Source organism: Lepidothrix coronata, unplaced genomic scaffold (assembly GCF_001604755.1).
Source record: "Lepidothrix coronata isolate B3197 unplaced genomic scaffold, Lepidothrix_coronata-1.0 Scaffold44, whole genome shotgun sequence".
Lineage (NCBI taxonomy): Eukaryota > Metazoa > Chordata > Aves > Passeriformes > Pipridae > Lepidothrix > Lepidothrix coronata.
In genome coordinates, this window is record NW_016690224.1 from 4,776,737 (window position 1) to 4,803,396 (window position 26,660).

Genomic DNA, 26,660 nt, shown 5'->3' on the forward strand with positions numbered 1-26,660 from the left:
TAGAGATAACATCCCTGAAGCAGCATTTTATTTTATTCACTTAATTCCAAAACATTTAATTTAGAAGTCTGGCATCTCAGTCATCCATCTTAACATGGGCAAATATTGACATACAGTTGTCAGAATACACAGACAACTAAACAGCCAAAGAGTTTACAAAAAATAAATTCATGATTCTTCAAAACAACTGCAAAAGGTTACAAGTATCAAAACTCTTAGGTAGATGCACTGCATTAAAAGAAACTGTGCACATAAGTTAGAGGCAAAAAAACCAAATTGCTACTGAGACCTCACATTTCAAACAGTTTATTGTAAACTGATGAACAGAGCTGTCATTTCACATCAGCTTAACTGTTTTCATTGACTGAAAAAAATTTGGGGTGGCTAATTTACTTTGCATGCACAAAATGTACTGCTTAACAGAACTGTCAGCTCATTTCAAATGGAAAGAATTTAACTGGAATCTAGTTATCTTCAATCTTCCATTATTCTTTCCCATATTTTCCAATCAACAGGCAAACTAAAAATGCCTCTTTCTGCACTGCTCAAGTGCAACTAAGATAAATAGGGCCAATAAACCAATCAATCCATCAATGCCCATGAAGACTCATCTGAAACTGCTTCTTGATAAAGTGGACAGCAGATCTGAACAGCTGTACAATACAGATATGCTTAGCACTAGATATTTAGTGTGACTGTGGCAAGGAAATATTGGTGATGATGGGGATGGCCAAGTGGATGAAAGAGGGATCAGAGGAAAGCTTTTTAATTATTGCCCTCTCCTGCTTCTTCATCTTGCTGGTCACTCGTCCAGAGAGTGAGGTTATCTCGAAGTAACTGCATGATGAGAGTGGAGTCCTTGTAGGAATCCTCATTTAGTGTGTCCAGCTCTGCTATGGCATCATCAAAGGCTTGTTTGGCTAAAAGGCAGGCCTGCTCGGGGGCATTCTGGATTTCGTAGTAGAACACAGAGAAGTTGAGTGCCAGCCCAAGCCTAATTGGGTGAGTGGGCTGCATGTGCTCTTTGCTGATTTCAAAAGCCTCTTTGTAGGCAGCTTCTGAGGCTTCCACGACACTGTTCTTCTTCTCTCCAGCAGCAACTTCTGCCAAATAGCGGTAGTAATCCCCTTTCATTTTCAGGTAAAACACCTTGCTCTCATACTGGAAGTCATTGCAGTTCTTGATCAAGTATTTATCTAGGAGAGCCAAAACATCGTTGCAGACTGTCTCGAGCTCCTTTTCTATCTTCTCCCTATAGGCTTTAACCTTCTCCAGCTTCTTCTCATTCCCATCTGCCATGGTCTTCTGCTCTATGCTGCTGATGACGCGCCAGGAAGATCGTCTGGCTCCGACTACGTTCTTGTAGGCTACAGACAGCAGGTTTCTATCCTCATTTGAGAGGGGCTCATTCAGCTCAGTTACCTGTAAACACAGACAAAGAGCAAATTTAAAGGGTTTGCCTTAAGAGAAAAGCGTGCAAACTTCCTTAAATACTTTCATCGTGAAGTGCAAGATTCAAAATTTCTTCTACATCCCAAAAGTCCTTCAAGACAGGAGTAATTTTGAAATATCGAAAGTTTAAACCCACTTCTGCAGTCCAGAGTGAAACCCCCACAGTTCTGATGTAATAGAAGGGGCATTTAGAAGCAAAGAACACTTACTGAATAAAAGTGAGTCAGGCTTGTGTAACAGAGAAGCACTAACAGAGGAGGGCTCAGGTTTTTTAGGAAGTCTGCTATAATTACACAGACTACACATATAGTGATGAATTGAACTGTACCTACAACACCAGCTATATGAATCTGGAACACAGCACCCACACTGGCAACTGGTGCAATTCTTGCATTTCTTTCCCCTGCTGCTCTTTCGTTCAACAGCAGAGGTGGAAGCGCTGCAGTCGATAAGCTCTGCACAGTACAAAGGAATTAGTCTTTCATAGTATCTTTGAGACACTTAGTGAGCAATTTTCAGTGTAATACAAAAATTATCCTGATTTCTGCTAACTGGTGGCTTCAGACAAATTCCAGGGATAGGACATAAAAGAAACTGCATAGAAATAAAACAGGAAATCAGGAAAGAAGCCGCAATCAACTCTGAACTGCTACTACAAAAAGTTGGGATAAAAGGATAATACTTCTCATACTGTCTATTTAGGCCTATTTCACTTGCTGTGTTAATTTAGGGAATAAAATCTATCACGCAGTCACTTGAAACTGTTCTACTTTTTCAAATTTATAAACATGAAATTAAGCTCAAAGGAATTAGGAAGAAAAACTCCCCTACTTTAAGCATATTGCATTAAAAGCAGTCACTAGAATTCTAAGGGTATGTACTTTGGTGTGAAAGTAAACTTGTCCTTGCTCAGACACTGCTAAAATAATTAATTCTTTAAAAATGTGCATATTTACACTGTTTGACAGGCACCAGAGTGTTCTCAACCAAATACTTACATACTACAAATAATCAAGTCACAAATATTTATACTATTCTGAGACTGCTGGTGTAGCCAGTGAACCATCCAAAAATGTGAATATTTCCAGATCTAAAAAAAATACTTTATGAATTGTAACTGTTAGAGTAAGAGAGAGATTACTTTCAAATTTAGGTTTGGTTCTTAAAATATAAGTTAATTAGCTTTATCTCCAAAATGCCTCCTCCCCACAGCTCAGGACCCTGAGCTCCCACAAGACACCGCTCTGCTCATCCTAATGCAATTAGAGACAATCTACAGGGGCTGAACTGCACAGGAATCAACTCTAACGACATCTTAATAACCTTCCTCCCGGCTCCCAATCAATATTCCCCCAACAGTCCCTCCTCAGCAATCTCTCCTATGACTCACCTGTATCATCTACTCTAGCAAAGATATTAACAGTTCCTTCGCAGCTTAGTGACAAAAACATGGGAGCAGAATAAAGGAATCCTGACTACAACCCTGGAATTCCTGCCCTCACATGCTAAGGAGTGTCAGTGCTGTGTGAGCTCAGAAATGACATCGTGTGTGATCCCACACAGGTCACACACCAAACTGAGCTACTCCCACATGGAAAACAGACCCAAGGGAACGTTCCACGAGTGATCCCCGATGCACTGTGGGACTGCCCAGCAGAGCCTGACCCGGGGCAGTTGACTGTGATTGCACTTGTTTCGTCAGCCAGAGCATGTCAGTCACAGCCTGAGCCAGTTCTGAGCAAGCTGCTGCAAAAATGACTGTACCTGAGCCAGCAGAAAGTCAGGCTTAATTATTAAAACTCTCCTGATACAACGTTGCACAGTCCATAATTTTGGAACAAATAAAAACCAGACTAATGAATTCAAACCAGACCAGTTTCTTGCATCATGTGACTTCAGTGTCTTGCACCAAGAAGCAGCTCTACAGCTACATTTACTGTGTAGAACCACAGGGAGGAAGCATCTCCCAGCAGGGGAGGGCATTGCTTACATTAAAGGCATCTCAGTCCCCTCTCCTACACACTTCATTAACCCCAAACCAGACACTCAGTGATTTGTACTAAAAATACAAAACACCCCAAACTTTTAAGTCCATTTATATACACAGCTGAAGCCTACATAATGAACTAGAACCTCAAGCTATTTTGTTCAAAAACCTTTAGATAAGCCCAAGACTTAAATTTATTTCATGTTGTGTATTATTTCACACACAACTAATTTTAAAACTCTGCATCTCACAGAACTCAGATTCACCTTACCAGTTTTGAAGAGTGACTTTTTACCCACTATGTAGCTATATTAGAAAAGCAACATAAATTAACAGAGGTCCTAAGCACTACATATTAGGATTAATACTGTCTGGAATACTAAGGGTTTATACAGGTTAAATGTTTCATTATTGCTGGAATTATCTAAACCCAGAGGTTTAAATTCAGTTCTGTATTCTCAGGATGCTGGAGCATTTCTTGCATCAACTGAGAACCTTTCACACACACACACACCAAAAGCATCTTTCTCCAGCGTGTTGAGAAGCAATTCCGTACCTACCATGTAATGTTTATTTGAAATAGCTGGAATCCTGGAGCAGCATTTAATGCAATGGGAATGCCACACCCCTTGGAAGAATGCCATTTAGTAGAGGCACATTTACATATGACTGTATTTTCTATTAAAATAGTCTGGGCTTGGAAAAAGTAAATTAAATTAATTAATTTGTAACGGCAAACTGTTTCATTTTACTCTCCTGTCTACAGCCAAAATACTAGGATTCTTCAAAAAAAAATAAGTTTAACAGCAACAAAAATTTGTATCAACCAGTAAATTCTTTTTTTAAGCTACTACTTCTACTTGGTCTGGCCTTTTTTTTTAAATAAGGAATTGATGAGACTGAAAAAGAAATGTTTCCCCAGCTTTATACTGACAGATGAAATGGCAGCCTTGTCACAATATTTCTCTTCAGAGGCAGTCTCAAAAATCAGGCAAATGCATTTTCACTAAAATAGTCTTTGCTACTTACTGTTTCTATCAGGCTGTTGGCTATACTGTGTCTTGTAAAAGTGTGGTAACACGTATGTAAAACTGAAATTAATTGTTCAGATTTCAATGTACACTGAAAGCACATTACTTTCATGCAGCACCTTTAAGAAGTATAAGATATGTTACAATCAGAGATTTAAATAAACATATAATAGAAGCTTTTCAAATCAAGATATCCTGCACCGAGAATAGATATCCGAGTTGGAATACCCATTTCCTTCCTGCTGGAGGAAGTCTAACCTCTCTGGACTGCAAGATTACTTGAATATTATTCTATAGGGATAAAAAGCTCCTTTAATTATCTCTCACTTACAACCACTGAAAGAGAAGTATGAGCTGTGTGAGGACAGAGAGCCCCCAGGGCACTGCACAGGAGCTTATGCTCAGACCTACAAAATAACTGCAAGCACTGAAGAGTTCTGGAAATGGCCACGTTGGAGTGAACACCTGTGAAAGCCCAGTAACCAACAAATGTTGCATTACAGACACGCAGCAGGTATGGACAGCTTAAAGTAAGGGAAGTGCTGCCTTTTAAATTCAGATTTACTTTTTGTATTTCAAAAGTATCTATAACGCATTTCAAGACTCAGCTCCCAAGTACAGAAGCTCAGCAGCACACAACTTGTTTGAGAGCAGCAGTGGCATTACAGAGAATACTGTGACTCCAGCTGAATTTGCACAGTGATTGGGACAGTTTAAAGACAACTGGCCATGAACAGTAGTTGTAAGTCCTTTATTGACATACTTCCTGAGGCACAGAAACTGTATTCTGATGGTTTCACATATGCCCAGAGTGCCACACATGAACTGTAATTCAGTACATGGAGAAATATAAAGCTCTCTACTAACTACAGCTACAAATAGTCTTCTAGAGCAGCAGATTTTAGTGGTTCCTCTGCTTCATTTTTCAGACTTACCAAGTGAAAGATACGAGATAAACAGAGCTGTTACTACTACATTACATGTATCGTGAATTCTAGCAATAAAATACAACTTACTTTAACATCTAGTGCCTCTGGTATTAAGATACTCAGAAGTATCACTGCTTTAGCACTGGACTGGTTGTAGTATTTATTACAAAATAATAGCAAAAGTGAACAAGGGCAGCAAAATAAGTGTCGTTTTACTGCCCTCATTTAATGGAGATGACGTACACATTCTTACAACAAAAACGTGGGCTCCATTTGAAGCTGCTTCTTCAAAATAAAATCATCTCATGCCTTTGAACAGCAGCACTCTCAAGGGAAACAGTTCCTCTAGAGGCCTTTGGTGTTCACAGAGGACAGGTCAGCAAGAACAAACCAACTGTAATCTGATACAGCAAAGACACTGCTAAGCATTCACTGGCATTAACGTTACCCGTAAAATTCAGATCGTGTGAATACTTTGCTTTCAAAAAAGGGACTAGACATAGTAAGTTTGAACATTCTGCAATTTTATTATACATCAGTACAGGCAGGTCAGTACAAATAATTTTCATTGCTTGGTTCTGAAAGGAGCAGAGTTGCAAATATAACTTATTGTTTAAACATATGTCAGTATTCAACAGGGTACGGAATGCACTGAGAAATTGCTACCCTACAAAGAAGAGGCAAAAAGGCAACGTTAAAGCTTGGGAAAGGCTCTTGGAGCATGGGGGAGCTTTCACACCCAGATGCAGGTACTGTATTTGAGTCAGAGCACTGATGTTTGTGGGTGAGGCCTCTACTTGTGTTTTTTATTAAGAAGCAAAAGAAATATCTAGAAAAGGAAAGGGCTCCTCTTCGTGTGCCGTGTCCCCAGACAGCTCCCGCGGCAGCGCCCATCCCACCCGGCCAGCACCCCCCAAACGCTGGGTGTGCCCAGAGGGGGAGACGCACCCCAAGGTCAAACCCACCACCCCAGCAGGGGGAAGGGGGTGGGCGAGGACGGGCCCCCTCTGGAGCAGGTCAGAGAAGGAATGCACGGCGTTCCCGCCGCTCGCAGGGGCGGGCGCCATTCAAACGGCTGCACTGCGAGCCCGATTGGCGCGGTGGGGAAGGAGAGGAGGGCATGGGGACAGCCACACCCCCGGGGCAGGGACGGCCGGGGAGCGGGAGGGCTGCGAGACCGCCCGTATGAGGGAATGGAGGGAACGAGGGGGGAAGGAAACATTTTAAAAGGGTGATCTAGGTCCGGTTTGGACCGGTTACTGTTTGTCTCGTCTCTACCAAAGGCAGGTAGTACCGGCCGCCGCCCCACACGGCGGCGAGGTGTCCCGGCGGGACGGTCTGGCTCCTGCTCCCGCCCTCCTTTCTTCACTACGACGGGTGGGACCTGGCGACTCGCATCCTCCCCGGACCCGACCCCGCCTCGGTCCAGCCCGCACTTCCTTTCCCTCCCTCCCCCGCCACTACCCCCCTACACACTCCTCCCCGAGTACGCCGCACGGCCGCCACGCTACCGGCCCCACTCACCGACTTCATGGCCGAGGCCATGTCATCGTATCTCTCCGCCTGTTCGGCCAGGCGGGCTCGCTGCAGCAGCTGCTCTCGGTCCCCCATGGCCGCTTCCGTGGTGGCTGCCGGGCTGGGCTCTGCGCGCCCCTCAAAGAGAGCGGAAGGGGGTCGGGCTGTGCGGAAGCGCTCGGGTGGCGGGCGCAGGGACCGCAGCGGAGCGGCTCTCCGGGCTGTGCTGTGCCGGGCTGTGCCGCCCTGGCCGCCGCTCGCTCCCTCCCTCGCCGCCGGCCGCGCTCCCGGACCGCGCTCGGCGTGTGCTGGTCGGCGCCTCGCGCTGCTGCCGCCGCCCGCGCCTGCGCGCCGGGAAGGCAACGAGGGGGCGGAGCCGCGGCTGCTGCAGGGGAGGGGAGGGGGCGCCGCTCCCCCGCGCTCTATTTCTAGGTGACGTCACTTGCTATAAATAGCCATCGCGGGGCGCCGGCCGCGGGACGCGCGTGCGCGCTGCGAGTGCTGCATTTTCCTGCTGCAAAGGTGGAGGTGGGCGGGGGGCGCGGGCACTGCGGGACCGGACCGGGCCGGGCGGGACAGCCCAGACACAGGGGCTCGGACACACACACACCCCCCTCTCTGCACCGCCTCCGGCACGGGCACTGCCGCCCCGGGCCGCTGGTGTGACCGCGCTCCGCGCTCACGTGTGCGCCCCTGCCCAGCGCCATGGCTGCTTTGTGCGACCGCGGCCGGCCCGCGCCAGCCTTGGCCTGCAGCAGTGACACGGCTGTGCCTCGTCCCGGGGAAATAAGTGTATCTCGCGTCCCAGCTGCCTTGAAACAGCCCTAGTTGGGGGGGTGGCCATGATGACCACGGAGCAATTCTGCTACCTTGCCTAAGAGATGCAGCTAAATTCAACTTTACTAGGTATTATGTGTAATAGTAGGGCTCCTCTTACATAAATTGATACACTATCAGCCTTACATAAAAATCATCTCAAAGTAGGCACCTCACACAAACGACACAGCTGCTGGTGGTGCCCAGAAACACCGGCAGCCACGTTACTCCTCTCTTACAATAAATCATGGATTAACTTTCCCCATTCAACCCAGGGCCAGCGTTTAAGCCTCCCTGCACGGCCGCGCGTACGGGGAGCTGCGGTACCGCGGAGTGAGGGATCTGCTCACCCGCGCACCGCTCCGCACCACAGCCGCTGCCCAGAGCACCTGTAGCAGTTTGAGCTCACATCTGTCCTCACCCCCAAAGACAAGGAAAGCAGGTCCATTAGCACGCGCCGGGGGCAGGGACAAGGCTGCTCTCGCTCATCCCTCTGCTCTCCACTACCCTCAGTGCTCTTGCACTGTTGCAAATGAGTAAATCCAGTCCCTTGTATCAGCCAAAAGTTTCGGACTTAACTCTAATGCTGCTGGCTTTTGTGCATTAAGCCCTAATGCCATTCAAAATAAATGCTACAGTTCTGAAAGGGACTAGATGAATATTGCTGATTTTTTAAAGGACATAAATAAATATTATGACAAATAAGAATAAACAGTAATTATACTTAATGAGGCACAAAAGATAAAAATTACATCCAGGAAGTTACAAACTGATTGCCAGAACATTCTGGAAACAGCCCTTTGCAGCAGTGTGAAGCACACACCACCGTGTCTGCATCCCAGCAAGCCAAAGGGGGCTTTTTCATAACGGGATTCTAATTTCACTGTTTCTAAGAGAAACAATGTTCTAACATAGCAGATCCTAAGTATCACTCTAATTCATTATCATCCTTATTGCACAACCTGTATGGATTTTACCTAAGAATAAACTTCTAGCTGTGGGCTGTAAGGACATGATCTTGAAAAGGTATGATTCAATGTAAAACACACAGATTTTAATGTATCTGACACTTAGGCAAGAACAGTGAGAGATGGGCCAATCCTCCATTCTCCAGCTAGGAACCTTTGCAGCTGTAATAACTTCTCAGTAGAGATTAGTCAGTCTGCAAAGCATTCCAGCAGCTCTGAAAATGTGTAGGGTTTACCAGGAGCTTTCTAGTCTTGAACAGCAGCTTCAGACTCCCGAGGGAAATGGATTACAAAGTATTTTTAAAACCAGTTATTCACCCACTGAACCAATCTGCATTAATCTGCCAAATATATGTGGAGATATCTACACATGCACAAAATATTATCATTAAATGCTTTTGGTTTCCTTAATTGAGACTGCTGTATAACAACTATTTCTCAGCCTAACGCATCTCAAAACTTCTTCACCTTGAATCCAGGAGGTGATGTGTTAACCTCATTGCTCTAAAACCAGATACATGTCTAAATTCAACAGTTGCAAGGAAAAGTGCTAAAATAACACAACCTTGTATGCAGCATTTCCACAGTGCGACTGTAACCTAAAGAAAGTGGAGAGATTGCATTGCACATACAAGGTTTGGGAGAGTACCTATATTCTCCTGCGTGTACAGTGCCTACTGCTCTGGATCTTCATCCATAATGGTGGCTCCACAAATCTACAAGAGTACAAAAAAACAGAAATTAGAGCTCATGCAATGAGTTTTATAATCTGCTACAATATTTATGAGTTACAATGTCTTAAAAACAAAAATGGAAAGGAAATGGAAAAATCAGCAAGCCTCTTTAGTAGAGTGCTGCATGGGGTACAAGCAGTGCCTGACTGTGGTTCCCCTGCCCAGCTCAGATGCCAGGCATTACAAATGACATTACAGAGCTCCGTGATTCCCATCAAAGCTCAGGAATACTGCTCTCATGAGGCAGGACTGAGAGTTGTCAGCAGTGACCACACCCAGCAAGAATTTGTAGATGGAGAAACTTATGGCACTGAAAATTGCACTGTGACCTAAGGCAGTGGCTCTGCTCCACAGGCATATCTGATTATTGGACAGCACCCATGTTCCACAAATAGCTCCCTCTGAAATGCCATTCCAGTTCACTGCTCACTCACACAGGGGCACTGGGGACACCACAGCAGTCTCAGAGGGTGTCTCCCCGGTGCTGATGTTTAGCTGTGGGGACACTGGTGAAGAGGCTACAGGACAAGGAAACTACCCTGTGCCATTCCCAGCCCTTCCCCAAGGCAGAAAGCCTCCCCTTTGGTTGTCCTGGTAGCACTGAGGGAGCACACACATTTTGAGGGAGCACACACATTTTGTGGCACTCTTCCTGAGACTCATGGAACTATAGCAGTGGTGCTACAAAGTCCCTGCCACTAACATCCTCCTGATCCCTGGAGCAGATGATCTTCCCTCTCTTTTCTGCAGCAAGGAAATGTTTTATTTAGGGAACTGTTAAATGATGAAAGTCTTGGGGACAAGATACTGAAAAACAGAGAGAGAACAGAAGAAACCACCCACTGATGGGGGAGGTTAACCAGCTTCCACATCACAGCAAAGGAAGTAGAGACAACCAGGGTAGAGAAAGAGGGACAAAGAGTTTGCGAACATCTGATCTTGGAAATACTTGTGAGTGGCACTTACACAGGGCATGATGCTCAGATAGTGCTGTAAGGACAGATTCTTCCCCAGGCTTAAGACTATCTGTAATTTTTATTGTTAAAATCCTGGCAGCACATTCCCCCAGTACAGTGAGATAAGTGTGCATCAGGAGGATAGGTGTTGTCACCAATGACAAGATCAGAGCACGAGATAGCAGTGGGTGTAGCTGAAGTGTGATGATTCTTTCCCAAACCACAAGGGACTGTAATTTCAGTGACACATTTCTAGCCAAACCATACACCACGGTTTAATGAGCAACAGAACCCTCTAGGCTGTCACAGTATGTGTGAAAATAGTCTATTTGTCATATTTCAATTTCATATTAATTTTGAATCACTCTCCCAGAACCTCCGTCATAACTCAAAGGTAAATCCTAGAATGAAGAGAGAAAGATGACACTGCCAGAGTGCTGCTCAGCAGCACAGTTCATGCCATGAATTGTGGGGAAGTACCCTGTGTATCCATTCACTAAAAGGGGAAGACCTAAAACAGAAGGTCAGGGTCTTGTACAAAACCTGTGAAGCTCTTGCCCCCTCATGGGGAAGGGCAGGTCTGTACACATAAGCCTATTTGGGATCACTGCAGTATTTTTCATATCGTTCAGCATTCACACACAGTAGCCTTTTGCATGTCCAGAATCCTGTGCAGATATGAGTTGATAAATCCCCAGAACTCTCTGGTGAAAGGGGCTATTTTCAAGCGCCTGCTCATTTCAGAGTCCACTGAGGAAGCAGCACTATGTCTGAATAAAAGATTATGGCAGTTTTTCCTTGCCAGAATGATTCAGGGATATGCACAGGAGGTTGTCAAGCATGCTCAGTTGGGGGGGTTCTTTAAGTGGTGAGGACAAGGTAGCTAATTGAAAGCAGCTTTAACCCCTCATGAGCTGCTTCAGACCACAGTTTGCTAGTCCTGCCCAGAGAGAAGAATGTGGTTTTACTCTTTATGTAATGAAGGGAAAGTAACCAGAATTCACAAACTCCGACAGGAAAACATGAACAAGCCTGCTTAGCAGCAGCTGCCACCAGAGCACCATTTTGAAAAGAGGCTCTACAGGTAAGAGAAAAAAAACCCAACCTCTGTTAAGCAAATACTGAAAGTAAAAAAACAAAATGAACACCAAAAAAAAAATCAATCCCACTAAATCCCAGGGTTTTTCAAAAGTCCTGAGCATTTGCAGGCCACAGATAAGATCAGAATTTAGATGTCCATCATTTTAGGAACCACTCCAAAGACGCCTCATGCTGGGCATACACAATTAAGGACTCAGCATCAACAGCCACATTTAAAAAATAAACCCAGATCTGTCTTAACAAATGAATTTTTACTGCTCTTCAACCTTTACCAAAGTGGATTAGTTTGACATAGAACTGGATTAAATCCCACTGAAAACGATTGATCCGAAACAATGACCTTTCACTGCAGAACATAACATGAAAGACTTTGGGGATAAGACTGGTGAAGTGCAGAGATAAAACAAAATGCCTTTGCCAACATTTTCAAAAGTGGCCTCTTATTCTGGGTGCCCTACTTGAGTCACTATGTAAGTGCTCGTTTCCTCTGAAAATGAGGCCCCAAGCAAGGTGAGCCAGGCATCCAGAACAGGAGACTGCCTGGAAACACTGGCCTTGAAGCTTTAGCTCCCAGCATTTGTCCTGAGTGGGCCGTGGACACACCCATCCAGTGACTGTGATAGCAGAACTGCCAGTGGGACTATAGGCAGGGAAAGCTGCTGCTCATGTCATGCTGGGATTAGTTCAGGGGAGTTTTTCATGGCAGCTGCCATGCAGGCCACTTGCACACCCCACTTCCAGCACAGAACCACTGACAGGCAAAAGCTCAGTCTCTGGCCTTGCCAGGCTTAGGGCTGTCTGCTGAACTGCCAAGAGGAAAGCTGCCTCTGGCAGCAATGTGGAAAACATGGATACCTGACTATTGGGAAAGTGTCCCCCTCGCCTCAGGGACAGCCAAGGAACAGAAAGTCCTCCTAGATTTCCATCCCCTTTCTATGACCCATCAACACATATAGGCACTGTTCTTTGGGCCCTTATATGCATTTTAGGATAAAAATGGCTTCTTTTTTTTGTATCTAGGGCAAGCTCCTTCCTTTGCTAGGCCATGCCATGTGGAGGAGGAGGAATGACAACAGCAGGTACAGCACATTCAGCTCAGGGCAGGTCAGCCACATGCTCAGAGTGCTTCCAAGTACAGCTCCAATGAAGAACAGCATAAACACAGAGCTTGTTCCAAATGGTAGGACAGGGAAAGCAGAACATGACGAGGACGCAAATCACACCTAGAAAACCAGAACGAGGTAAGGCACAAACTGAACAATTCAAATGCTACCCCAGTGTGAACACAACGGAAAGAACTCCACTGGGCTCTCCTTCAAAGACTAACTCCACCCAGCAGCACAGGCAGAGAAGGACAACAGCAGCACTGGCATTCAGCTGCCAATTCACTTGTTCTCTTCCTCCACTGCATGGCCAGGCAGCCCCTCTCTTCTGGCTCAGGGATGGGGAAGCACAGCCCACCTCTGAACTCTGCTCACCTGTAACTCAGCGTGGTCAAATCCCATGAGATCACCTGCTTGCAAATTCCTGTCCAAATGCAATTAGCTCCTCAAAAGTGTTTTGTGCAGGTTCAACATCCAGGTGACATGAGACAATAGTGGGCCAGAACACACTGTACTTTAACCACTTGACTTTACATCTCTTAAAGAGAAATACTTTTAATTTGCTCAATTTCATATATCAAGCTTTGAATTGTCTAACAAATTTACAGAAAAGTAATAAGTTATTTCACCTGGGAAATGACCTAGAAAATTCAGTTTTCCTCCAGAGGACAACTGTGCCAAATCTGGAAATGAAATTCATTAAGTGTGAGAGAAAAGGCTTTAATTTGGCTTTAGCTGAAAATCCTTTTTCAGATTTAAGTTTGGAAGAGACTTGTTGTTGTAGCACTCCTGAGAAATTCTGCTGAACTGAGTGTCTTCTTTTTAACTAAAAAGTCAAAACAATGGTGTTCTTGAACTACTAAAAAAACTTACAAGGCCTTAGGACACTGGTATTGTTAAGGTGGTAGAACAAAGGTCGTTTATATCCAAACCCAAAGTACCTGCATTGCCTACATGGCTTATTAGAAAATAATCTATTTAGAATGATAGGTACCTAAAATTTCTATACACTCAATGTTAATCTTATTCTTTTCCTTGACAGGGAACAGCACTAAATATTTGAAAAGAACTGAAAATACATCTCACTGTAAGAAAGGCATCATTCCTCTTCACTCCAATACATCTTCAACAGTAGGGAAGTGTTATCACCCACATGTATCACATACCACTGACTAAGTAAATCATAGTAATCCTAGTGACATGTCATACCAGTAGTGGTGAAGAATAAAGTACCTTATTTGGGATCTCGGACAACAGTCTATCAAGAATCCAGTGTGAATTTTGCTATGGGGCCGCTGCCTCTGCGTGCAGCCGCGTCCCTGACTGTGTCCTGCCTCCTTTCCACCTCAGGTCGCAGGAACGACAGTGCCAACGCCTGAAGAACAGTTTTTCACGCGGCGTGGCCGTGACGGCGGCACCTGTGCCCGCGGTGCCCGCGATGGCGGTGCCCGAGGGCCGCCCGCCCCTCAGGGCTCCGGCGCCCCCTCAGCCCCGGCCCCCCCGTCCCGCGCGCGCCCCGCGCGCGCCCCGCTGTTGCTATGGCTCGGCGGGAGGCGACGGCCAATCAGGGCGCGGCAGGATATATCTGTCGCTGTTGCTACGGTCCCGCGGACCAATGGCGAGGCGGCAGGGGCAGCCCGCGGGCCAATGGAGAGGCGGCAGCGGGCGGCGGGAACGGCCCCGAGCGGAGGAGGGCGGGCGGTGGTGGCGCGGGGCTGTGAGGGCGGGGCGGGCCCGTCCCTCACCGGGGGCTGGGAGAGTCGTACAAACCTGACCCTGCTGTTAAAGGCAATAAACAGTAACATGTGCGTGACCCTTCCAAGCACCACTGCTCCGAGCTCAGAACCCTCGACAGTAAGAAATGGGCATTCCGAGTGAGAGCCACCAAAATAAGGGAGACATCAGGGGCTCAACACACACAAGTGTTCCCAGGGCAGCTGGTGCTGGGTTTTAATACATAATTGTCACGTGATATTTATCACTTCATACCCCTACCTTGAAAAAGGAACCCTGGAGAAACAGTAATTGACAACCTTTATTTGCTAACTTTGTAACAAAAGGTAAGGGAAACATCTGTGTATCTCCAGGCTGGAGGATTGGCAAAGATGACCCTTTCTCCAACACAGACTTAAACCCCCACAGTAACACTGCAAAAAATACCCTAAAGGGAAAATACCCAAAAGACAACTCCCCATGACTTGCAGGATTAGCTTTAAACCTGCACCAAGGACTTGCCTTGCTACTTCTTGGTATTAAACACCAAAACCATGGTATGACCTCCCCCAGTCCTGCCAGAGCTTTAGCGCTGAAAATTCTGCCATGCTCCAGTTTGTGTCATCTGTGGCACTACGGAACATGGAACCTTCCACAAGTTACACCCTGCAGCACAACAGGAAAGCAGGGATAAGAAACAGCAGTATTTTACCAGCACTTAGCTGACACCTTGTTTTCCAGAACTGCGAAAAAGTTATTCAATATCCACTGTAAGGCAATATAACTAAATTTTACTCCTTTGAAGTAGAGGAGCTTAATTTACCTTCATGATGCAGTGAAGGACTCTGATCTCACCAGTACTATGGATAATCCATGTAACTGCCACAGAATAAGTGCCTTGGTAATTTTAGCATCTACACTACAGCTTCAGACTGCTCCAGTAAAAACCTACAGTCCACAGTGTTTCTTCTATCCTTTGCAAAATTCTTAATAAAACTGTAAGTAAACCAAACTTCGTAACCATTTGAAAACGCCTCCATCCTTCTCCCTCACTCTTATTCATCCCCTTGTCAAACTCCTGATTAATTTATAAAAAAACACAAGAGGAAAAAATAGGCATCGATGGGGTGTTTCCTGGGGAAGCGCAGCCCACCCTGAGTGTCTCTGCAGGCAGGTCACATCTGTCCCCTGGCAGAGAATTCAAAGAGCAGGCACGCTGCCCAGAACGTGTCGCTGCTTAACGGGTCACCAGCTGGATCCTCCAGGACCTGAAAGACACAGGAAGGAGTCAAAACCTCACTATATGATTTTTGACACAGTTGCTCATGGTGGGAGAGCTCCTTTGGGCAGCCAGCAGCAGCACAAGGTGTGTGATGGGAGGGAATGTCAGTGCTGAGGGCTCTGTGCATGGAGGGACAAAGGCCTTGTTCCCCTCTAAGCTCAGGCAGAGTGATCCATCTGTGCAGGACATGGTGTAACAGTGACAAGTACAATCAGTGCACAATCTAACTCTCAGTAATGCAGAGCAGAGCAATTCCCTTCCCTTTGCCCCAAGGCACTGGCTCCTGTAAAAGCCAGTAACTGACAGAAGGTAAGACCAGGATGAAATAATAGAGGGAGCGATCACCTGAACAAGGGTGCTCTGCTCAGGAAGGGAAAGAAATGTCTCCAAAATGAATTAAATTTTTGGTTTTTTAGCTTTTGTTTTACTCTCATTTTGGTTCTGATGGTATGCATGACACACAAAAAGCAAATCGAGTTACGTGTGGACAAAAGGAAGTGTCCATCTGCACCCCTGTGGTTCAGCCATAGGAACCAAAGATCTGCACATCCCTGCCACAAGCCCAGAGCCATTTGATTCAGCAAGAAGCAAAGTGCCCAGGAAGTCTGTAGAATGCTGTAAAATCATTTACCCATTCCAGCTCTGCCTTTTCCTAGAGCACTCATTAAAATATGCAAAAATTGTTCTTCTGAATTCCTGAACTGAGCAATTATTACAAAGATTTGAAGATGTCCCCTTTGACATCTGCAGGCATCACTTGGTCTCTTGCTCCCCAGCCCACGTTGCACTGAGTGTCATGTTTCTACACCACTGCAAAATCAGTGCAGGAATGCAGAACAGCAAGATGAAAACTACCTACAGAGACTGCATGCTCTGGAAATCTTAGAAAAGGCTCATTCATTATTAATGCCCAAAGCTTTCCTTCTCATCTGGCTTACATTATGGCTGGTAAAAAGGCCACTTTCCAAGATACAGATCTTTATATTGATGCTTTCAGAGGCTCAAAAGAGGTTCTGTTACTGCCCTCAGAGCTGCAGCCACTTCCCATAATGAAGCCAGCAGATATGGGCTCCTGCTTTTCATAATCTCTTTTAAAAAGGTTTTCTCCAGCAGTTTACACTGCAAGGGAAATAGCAATGGATGCTGATTGTTAGACCAACACACATGGAGCAAAAAAACAGCTAAATGTACACCTTAGAGAGGGCTTTCTTGGGTCCTATTTTTAGGAAAGATTTAATTCAGAGATATGCCCTCGTCCCTCTGAAAGCACCAGATTTCCAACTTCTATTCTCTGTTGCCTTAAAACCACCCTCAGAAGGCATGCAGACTGCATCCACAGCATGGAAGTAACTTCTTTTATCCTGCCCTATACTCACTCTGCCCTGTATACTGCTATCAGCCATCTCAGAACAGTGCAAAATCCCCTTTCCTCAACAAGAACACAGGCTTGGAAATGAAAATTACATGAAACATTTGGTTCATGTGGTCTCAGAGAGCAGAATCAGATTGTGCAGAACCCCTCAGAGGGGAGGACCCTCAAGCAGCCATCATTCCACAGTGCCAGGTGAGCCCTCCATGACTCCAAATTTAAATGGCACTTTGGATCTGCACAGGTTCCTTTGGCCACCACTTCAATGACACATTTAATAAAATTAGGGTCTGGCAAACAATTCAAGTGGGAAAAAGAAAAATGACAAAACCACCACTCCTCATCCAGTATTTGCTGGATGTTACCCAGGGAATGCCCAGCTTGCTCTGAACTGGATACCTACAGGTATGCTTAGATCAAACATGTTTCATATTAAATATGATAGGAGATTTCACATCTCCTGTGATAGAGCTGCAGGGGATAGTGTGTGCAGGGCTGAGCTCCTTTCTCTGAGCATTAGGTGTGTTCTCTTACCTGGCTTTGTCCCAAGGCTTGGCTTTCTTCCATGCAGGGTGCAGAAACAGGTGGGCACTGAGGCTTGTCAAACACAGTCTGACAGGAACTGCAAAAAAAACCATATACAAGTGCATTTGTATTTATGCTCTACTTGCCACTTACTGTAATACTTTTCAGCAGGACAAGAGGGGCTCGTTGGCAAGACTATTAATTTAATAGAGTTCTGCTTAGTTGTCTCCACATCTGCCCCATTTCTCCAAATTGTTATGGCCTGAGAATACAGATTCTGCAGTGGGATGACAGGCCTGACCAGGAGCAGTATCAGGGAATGCCATCTCAATTTGCAACTTTCCTTCTGCCCCCAAAATGCTCTCCATAATCAAGGAGGTATCTACTAAAAAGTCTCTCTTCTGGAACATATTTTAAAAACAGAGATCTTAAGAGTCAAAACAGATAAACACGTGGCTTTAGACATAGCCACAACATTGGCTATGATACTACTACAGCTTTTCAAGGCCACCAGTGGAGTCTGAGGACTGGATCCCCATCCCCACTCCCCTGGGGTCTCTGCCTCAAAGAGATCAGTCTGCAGGCACTGGGTCAAGTAGCAGACACTGGGTACTCGAAAATTTGATGTTCTTTCCCATCATCACCAACTCTAAGGTATTTCTAATGCAACAACACTGCCCATACCACCAGCTGGAATAGCCCAGGGCATGAGTGTCCATACAGGCCCAGACAAGAGGTGCCCACTAGTAGAGCACAGGAAAAAAGGAGAACCAACAGTGCAGGTGTCAAACTGCCCTTCCTCAGAATGCCCCCCAGGCTGCAGCCATCAGGGAACTCCTCTGCTGGAGCTGCTTTCAGGCACATTTCCTAATAACAAATGGTTCAACTCCCTCTCCCACTCCCCACCCCCACCAGGAATGTCTCATCCCTTTTTGCAGCCCACTTACACCGACATGCACAGCGCCCTTAGCAACCAGTCCTGCCGTTCAGTTACACAACTGCCACAAAGTAGCCCCGGGTTGTGGGCTCGGGAAGTGCTGCCTGCCAGTGTCAGGGTGCTGGGTTATCCAGAGGGAGAGCCTAACAGCAGGAGGATTCCTGGCACTCCGAGCTGGGATCCCAAAAACCCAGGCAGAAGCTGTGAGCCGCCACAGCCATCCCAGCACTGACATTTTCTAGATCAATATGCTGGCTCAGAAATGCAGAAAGCCTTGCCCCACAGAGCTCAGGGTGCTTTTCTGTTTGAAATGGGAGCACGAGGGCTCCACTCTGCATGAACCATTAGCTGGGCTACATTCCACCTGGCCTGACTTGCAGAGTGAACAAGATGTACCACCACTCCCTGTAAAGGTGAGCATCTGCTTGGTGTCCCACAGGGACTTCCAGTCCACTAGCTGGATCAAAGTTTCCTCTCAGGCAGCAGAAGCAGATGGAGACAGTCAGTTCCCAGCCTGGTTCCCTCTCACACTCCCACCTCACAGCCCTGTAGATCAGAAGAGGTTTGGATACAGCCCAAGTGCGTAGGACTGGCTGTAAAAAGCCCATGAAAGAAACCAACAGGAGTTGTTCTAATAAGCTTTCAGGCCAAGTCCTTTCCAGGTGAGCACCTTTAAAAATGAGACAAGCAGATGAAGGGTCCTTTGGCTGACTTGTAGCTCTGTCCCTGCACTCAGGAAGCAGGGAGTCACAGGTGCTGGTGAGGCATAACACTGAGTCCACTCCAGATGGGTGACCTTGGCTAAATAATTTCCTTCTCTGTGCACTACTCTCATGTGTAAAGCTGGGATAACTTCACTGCCCTGTCTTTCCAGGACAGCAACACTCATTTGACTCTTCCAGTTTGAGCTGTTGCTCAGAGCTCCCAGATGAGTGATGCTCATTGTAACGTGACTGCTCAGGAGGACTCTGGTGACACAAAACTCCTCTCCAATCAGTAACTCTGTGAGAGGGCTCTGGCTGATAACACAGGTGATCCTCACTCACTGAGCAGTGATCTTACCCAAGACCACCCACACGAGGTCTCCTGGCTCCCCAGAGAGCAAAATGAAATTGCTGAAGCTGCAGCCTGAGCACCACTCACTTTAAAAAACATTGATGTTCCATAGCATTCATGGTATTTTGGGGAGTTCAAGCTTCTGGGCAGAGCTGGACCAGGGCAATGAACAGGGTTTACAAATAGAGTTCAAATAATATATCCTCTCCAAAAGGTGCCAATGAAGCAGCAAGTCCCACCCCTGACAGGAATAAGATAAAGAGTGTGTGGATTCCTGGCACAACTGACATATCAAACAAGGAAACATCCACCATAGATTTCTTCTACTGGCAGCACATATTTTAAAAATAAACATGAGCTCACTCCAGAGTCAGAACATGCAATTTTAAATCCAGCCAAAATATTGCCAGCAACCCTTGCTGATCTTTCATGATCTTTTGCCACTGTTTAAAACTGCAAATCCTAAAACACAGACTGAGTTTTACAATGCCCAGACCTGGGTTCTCCCCAGCGATTCAGAGCAGTCTGACACGACTGTGAACGAGGCACAAAGCCAACTGGGAAACAGGGGTAAAAGGCAGAAATGTTTTTAGCAGGGAAAGGGGGCCAAAACCTCACTGATCTTTATCTCCAGTGAATCACTGCCTTCCCTTGTTGCTTGACAAGTCACAAAGCTTTCTGTGCCTCTGCTTCCTCCTCCATAAAGTGGGAATAAAGCTCCTTCTACCTGCTTTTTTGCCATATTGACAGTGTAGAGCTATAGCACAAATGCTGGACAGTGTCAACAGATGGGTTGTGAAATGGGGCTGCTGCTCCTGCTCAGTCTTGCAGATCAGTAAAGTGAAGGAAGCTCATAATATCTCTTTGGCAGTGTTTATTTTTATGTAACTTGATGCAAGTTGTATAACATATGGAAAATGGCACGAATTTTTGTTGTTTTGCATTCTCTGAATTTATCTTAAGTTCCAGAGAAAATCTGAATTCTGAAACAGTTGTTACAGGTGGAAAACAAAGATAGAACAGTGCCTTTCTGTCTTTCAATCTGGAAAGCTTGCCCTATGGAATAATCTTGTCACGGGGTTGTGAAGCTACAAAAACTATTTTGGGATTAAGTACAGGCCCTACCAACCCAGCCCACAGAATCAGCTCTCACTGGATCAGTATAGGTTATGATTTTCTGCCAAAAACAAGCAAATAGCTCAGAAGCTGGACCTGCTTTAAAAAGAGGGGTTCATGTCTTTCCTGATTCAGCTGGTTCCAAATCCCCTTTGTGCCACACACACACACACATATACACTTACACATTTCCAGTGCACTACCTGCAAAATAGGATGGACACAAGGAGAATCAGGCCCTGGGAATGAGATGCATCTATACTCTTTCTGCAACCCTCTTTAACAGTGTCTCAAGAGAGGGCTACACCCACAGCATTGTTATTCCTGCCTTTAAGCAGCCCTGTGCTTTCCCTCCCTTTACCTGTGGGGAATAGATTCCAGGGTCCCTAGCTGTCCTTCTCTAAGGATGAAGCTTTCAACCTCTAAATCTGACTGCTGAATGATTCTTCCTGGACTGCCTTCAATAGAGCCACCTTGAGGGACTCTGCTCAAGGGAACTCTGATACCTGCTGAAATAAATGCTTGTATTAAACACAAGTACATAGACAGATAACGTGACCCAGCTATTCCTTCTCTCCTTGCTCCATGTTCACCAGAGGCTGGGGGAATGGCACTCACAGCCCTTTCTGTTCTGTACACCTATCAAGGGGGAGATGGTGGGAATGCTGAACAAGACTGGACAGGAAGGAGACGAAGAGGAAGAGAGAAAGAATAGCAGGAAGGAGAAAGGAAAGGGAGAATGTGTGCCTGAAGAGCACCATGTCACAGTTAAGAAGTTCCCAGCCTCTTCTCAAGCAATCTCTTAAGGACAACTGGCATTAAAAATGGACATGGGGAGCAGACAACACCTGGAGGGACTCTTCCAGTGGAAACACTAAAAGGAATCCACTACTATCTTATGGAAGCTATTACAGTTTAGGCAAAAGAGTAGGTAAGAATGTCTGTTTCAATACCTTAAATCAACAGCTTTTTCTCATTGAACTACTATAGAGGCAGAACTCCAAAGCTCAAAATAACCTCCACTCCCATTGGAAAAGCCACTAAAGTGAGCAAGAGTGTTTACAGCAAAGGGAAGAGAAGCTTGGAAACTCTTGAGGTCAACAATCTGGGTGCAGTTTTACTAACCTTCTATATCTGGGGTCCACACAGAGCCAGAGACTCCTCTGGTGCTGCAAGGGCTCTGCCACATGGCCAGGTGTTCATCCAGGATGGGAAGGGGCCTGTAAGGGTACAGGACCAAGCCCCCCAGCTGGGGGCTGGCCACAGCACTGCTCACTGCTGCTCTGGGCTGCAGCCATGCAGGGCTAAAGCAGGGTCCTGGTTCCAGCACAGCCTCGGTGCAGAAAGGTACAGGTTGTTCAATGTTGGGAGTGGAGAACAAAGCCATGCTTGTTCCTGCCTCATACACCTCAGTGCTCTGCATAAAGCTGTAATGATGGAGAAAATAAATCAGCCAGACACACTGCTTTGCCAAGAGGGGACCCCCAGCTAAACCTTTGAATCCTGCCCTCCCACAGCTGGGAGATCAACTGCTCTGACTGGGCACGGACCATGTCCATCTGTGGTGTAAAGACTCCTAAGTGATGCCTTCTGGGAACTGACACGAAACTCAGTTGCACAAATATGTTTAGAGGTTGCTTTGTCTCTGAAGTGTCACTTATAAAGTGTTTTTCATACATCACCTGGATTCCAGCATCTCTAAATACGTTCCTCTGGGAGGCTCAATCAGATCTGCAGCTGACTGCTCCCACCTTGGCTCCCAGGGCCCGAGGGTTATCTCCATTTGCTCAGAACCAGTGCCTGCATGAGATCCACCTGAAAGGTGCAGGCCAGGCAGGTGAGAGAACACTAATGGTTACTCCAAAAGGCAATGAAACAAGTCTAATTAGCCAAATACAGCAAGACCCCCTTGTTCCCTGTGACTGAAGTTTGGTTAAGATTCTGTGGAGGGGCATGGAAATAGGGGTTTTTCCAGGAGTACTGCCCTGATCCCAGAATCTGAGAGCTAAAACCTGCTGCCTCCCATGTATTTGCTTTCATTTGGTGCTCCTTCTGAGCCAGGCATCTCTTTTCACCTGTCCCTGCACAGGTCTTAGGAGTGTCTGCTCCTATGGACTCACAGCCTCTGGCCAAACAACGAGGGACTCCACTGAAGCAGAGTCCTCCAGCGCCCACTTGATCCATCAGCGTATAGATGCTGTTCTCAAGAAGCAATTTCTTCCCTTCCCGAGGGAATTTCAAATTGATTTTCAGCTTTCTGGACCACATCCTAAGCCCATTAGGAAGACACAAACCTGCAGTCTGCTCCTCCTTTGCGTGGGAAGCCTGAGCCCTCCCAGGACAGGAGTTGTGCTGTTCCATAGGAAGGACGCAGGATTTTCGACGTCGCCGATAATTCGCAAACCAGTTATAGACCTGAACTGGCTGCAGGTTCGTGTCCCGAGCCAATTCCTTCTGCAAACCCAGGTGTAGGGAGAAACGAAGGGGAAAAGAATAAACCACATCCACATAATCAAGCTTTTCCCTTCAGTTCCAAAAGCAGCCCAGCAAGAGCTTTCAAACCCAGAGAAGTTTACTCACTACGTCTCCAAGAAGTCTCTGTGGATCCGATTGAGGACCCCAACTCAGAGTTGTTGACCTCTGTCCTCAGAGCTGACAGAAAACACACATTACACCCTGCACCCCCGGACAATTTGTTTGCTAAAGGAAACCACACACTGCTATTATATTGCTCACCAAATAGTGCCCTCACCAGAGCACATTCACCCCCCAGAATAACACCTTCACAGAGGCAGTCTCCAAAGTCTGAAGCTCTCACCTTCCAAGGCAGTGATCAACCAGGATTACTGAACTAATTCACACATCACTTCCATTACAAATCTGTCCCTGTCCAAAGAAGGTAGATCCATGCACACATCAACACAGCCTGTTGTGTTTTCAAATGCTGTGAATCTGATGTGATAAGTCAGCACAAAACACGTCCTGGTGAACAAAGTGCAATTTTCCACAGGCTGTAACTCAGTCCAGTCAGACAGAACTATTTGTCACTGTAATAGAGCTCTTCTGAGTGACGACTGTTTGACTGCCTGTGCTCAATCACTACAAAATTAGAACTGTTAAAAACCCAGAGAGGAATTTATTGCCCTCAACTTCTTGTCCACAGCAAGAGAAATTACTTAGCATGAACCTGATGATTTTTTTAAAGAAACTTTTAGGGAAAGATCAAATACAAGGAATCCCAGCCCCAGTGAGGCTTCTGAAAACACCAGTTCCAGATTTCTGATGACAGAGTCCTGCTTTCTGTGACAAAGAGACTTGACTGTAAGTAACATATCCCTACCCGCTGTTTCCTGTCTGGGTTTGCTGTCACCTCTGCAGCAAACCTGTGCAGGTGCTGGCGTACTTCTTCTGGATAGTTTCTAGTCTTCAAACCTTCAGGACAAAGGGAAATAGGTGGAGGATTCCTGTACACAGGAGAAAACAGGATTAAAAAAGACTCCAAAGAGAGTCATTGACATTCATGGGAATTTTCTCACATTGCCACAAGTGATCAAAACACCAAGAGAAAAAACAGCTCCAAGAAGCAGCACCTTGACATGCAAAACCAGTCTTAGCATCTGTAGCCCCTACCTCTGCTAACTACAGCAGAGAAAAAAGTGTTGGTCCCCCCACGATGCAGTACCTCTTCCTGCAACGGAATTTCTGCAGTGGTGTCAGAAAATCCCTGTGGTATCTCTCCATAACCATCCGATAGTGAACCTCGTGCCAAAGTTGCACCAGTTGTTCCTTCTCTTCTGCCTTGCATTGCTAAAACAAAACAGTGTATAAACAAACCTTTCCCAGGAGTCAGTCAGACTTCCTATAAAAGAGAAAACCTGCAACAACAGAAATTTACTCAGAGATTCCAGCTGGTTTGACAAAGCTGGTACATTACCTGAGCATATGGCTCCTGTACCTTCTCTAAGGTACACAGGGAGTTGCCTGCTTAATTCCTTCTTTTCCCCTGGTGAAAAGGGCTAGATGACCAGATCAAGAGGCCAAAATCCCTCACTGTGAGTGGCACCATCCAGCCTTCCTCATATATTCCCACCCTGACAAGCACTCTAATCTTGGGCTTCCCAAGACGTTTATGTCCTAAGATTGTGAAAAACTCCAAGAACCACCACATTAAAGAACAAAAATCCTGCTACAGCCAACCCCATAATCACCTAATTACCTTCTTCCCCTTGGCTGATGAATACTGCCTGTAGCAAAGGCTTTATCCTGAGTTTCAGGTCAACCAATGCACACATATCACCTTCCACTGCCTTCTGCCAGCTGGAAACACTCCACGTGCTGCAGTTTGGGTCCCTCTGCACTAACAGCTCTAACTACTGTTTTTCCAATACTGCTTTTTGTCTCCATGAAGAACCAAAGAACACATCCCTACCTCCAGGACGCTGCAGGCTGTGTCATGCTGCCCATTACGGATGTGAACAAACACGCAAGCCCGGACAATGTGAATGTTGGTGAGAAAATACATCTTGTGTTTGCATCCCATCATGGCCCCAACCAGCTTCTCCAGACTAGAGGATGAGCTCTGGAGGTCCTGGCAAAGCTCTCCTGCTAGATCCAGCAGCTCGGAGGGTGGGGGATCCTTGTTTTTATTCCTGTTTAACATGGCCATGAACTGCTTCATCCTCATGTCCTGTTGGAAACTTTTTCCATGAAATGCACAAAGTTGTGGTTAGATAAAAACTATTATCTCCTATTTTTAGCTTCTATGGTATGTCTTTTTTTTTTTTTTAAAGGAAAGAAATTCGCTGTGCTATTAAAAGCAGCCCGAGGACCTTAAAATGTTTTAAATAAAACTAGGCCTAAAGCAGCCCTGAAAAAGCTAAAGCCACACCAAGTTTGCAGTTGAAAAAACTGAGCTCAGAAAGACACATTAAATTTGGCCTGAAACTCGGAGACTGACTCTAAGCTTTACATCCACAGCTTAGAGGTTAAAACTACTCGAACAGAGTAGTTCGGTGAAATTCAGGTGAAACTAATTAGTTTTTCTCCAAAACGGCGCTTTCTCAGGCCGGGGCAGTCGCAGTTACTGCAAAGTGTAAGCAATCGTCGGGGCTGGTTTTTACCCTTTTTCCAGGGAAAAGGGGGCCGGCGCGGTACCCTTGGGGACACCCCACCCTTGGGCCAACTCCAGCCCCGCCGGACAAGAACGGGAAAAGCTGTTAAATACCTGCGAGGTGGAGGAGCAGGGACGCGCTGCATCCCGGTCCCGGTCCTGGCCCTCACCCTCGTCCTCCGGGATCAGGTAAGCAGCCGCTGCTCCTTCCCCGCCCAGGCGGGGCTCCAGGGCTGCCCCACACCCCGACCCCGCCCCGGGAGCCCTCAGACCAAGCACCCACCGCGTGCACGGCGCCGTTCATTGTACGGTGGGGGAGAGTACATGGCAGCGAGTTGCTTTCATAGTAGAGAGCAATTTTTAAGTCGTTAATGGGGCTCAGACACGCACTGATGATTTTGACACACTTAGGAACTGAATGAAGAGGCACGAGGCTCAAACCCACCTTTTGTGGGTGGGTGCCGTCTCAAAACAGATGAGTCATCCAGGCGCCGTCTGGGGGATAGAAACTGAAGCAGCTGCGATTATTTTCCCTGAATCAGGTCTGAACACCATTGTGAAGGTGTCAACCCTCCCCTGACTCCAGTTTCTCGAGGACAGGTAACAAAAGGAACCATGTCGCAGCAGGAGCCAGCAGCCCCCACGCTCAGCACGGCTGGGTTGCGAACCCACCCTAAATCTGCACTTAAATAAGCAGCTCGTGCAGAGGCCCTGGGCCACGTGGGAGCTTTCTGTGCAAAGGCAAAGGCTACATACTTGAGCACAGGCACCTTCTTTTTGCTGCGTGCAGACACATTCTAAAAATCTGCTCATTATTCTCAGCAGTATTTTGTGTTCAGTGGCCCTTGATATCTCCTTAGGCTTTGGTGCTGGCCTTGCAGGACAGTAACTGGCTTCTTGCTCCTGCTGTGTGACACTGTTCTAGATCCAGAGCTGGAGACAAAGTCCTGGATGCTTAAAA

At 46.3% G+C, this 26,660-nt stretch overlaps 2 protein-coding genes across 4 annotated transcripts; both read right to left on the bottom strand.

Moving 5' to 3' along the window:
- YWHAH (tyrosine 3-monooxygenase/tryptophan 5-monooxygenase activation protein eta) lies at window positions 1–7,255 on the bottom strand. Its single transcript, XM_017813986.1, has 2 exons — window positions 6,924–7,255; window positions 1–1,422 (listed from the first exon to the last, which is right to left on the bottom strand). Exons 1-2 carry the CDS (start codon window positions 7,008–7,010, stop codon window positions 766–768), a joined length of 744 nt encoding a protein of 247 aa, XP_017669475.1. The 5' UTR covers window positions 7,011–7,255; the 3' UTR covers window positions 1–765.
- On the bottom strand, window positions 1,429–26,660 carry ANHX (anomalous homeobox). Of its 3 annotated transcripts, XR_001874615.1 has the most exons (12): window positions 25,814–26,660; window positions 25,019–25,286; window positions 24,272–24,396; window positions 23,930–24,053; window positions 22,884–23,043; window positions 22,272–22,404; window positions 21,715–22,016; window positions 20,951–21,098; window positions 17,491–17,578; window positions 15,459–15,573; window positions 9,348–9,414; window positions 1,429–1,907 (listed from the first exon to the last, which is right to left on the bottom strand). XR_001874615.1 is itself a non-coding variant. In XM_017813971.1 (10 exons), exons 1-10 carry the CDS (start codon window positions 25,843–25,845, stop codon window positions 15,481–15,483), a joined length of 1,473 nt encoding a protein of 490 aa, XP_017669460.1. In that variant the 5' UTR covers window positions 25,846–26,660; the 3' UTR covers window positions 14,364–15,480. The 3 variants fall into 3 exon arrangements, 2 of the variants coding, with proteins under 2 accessions (XP_017669460.1, XP_017669461.1); XM_017813971.1 differs by lacking the exons at window positions 1,429–1,907; window positions 9,348–9,414 and having other exon boundaries at window positions 14,364–15,573; XM_017813972.1 differs by lacking the exons at window positions 1,429–1,907; window positions 9,348–9,414; window positions 20,951–21,098 and having other exon boundaries at window positions 14,364–15,573.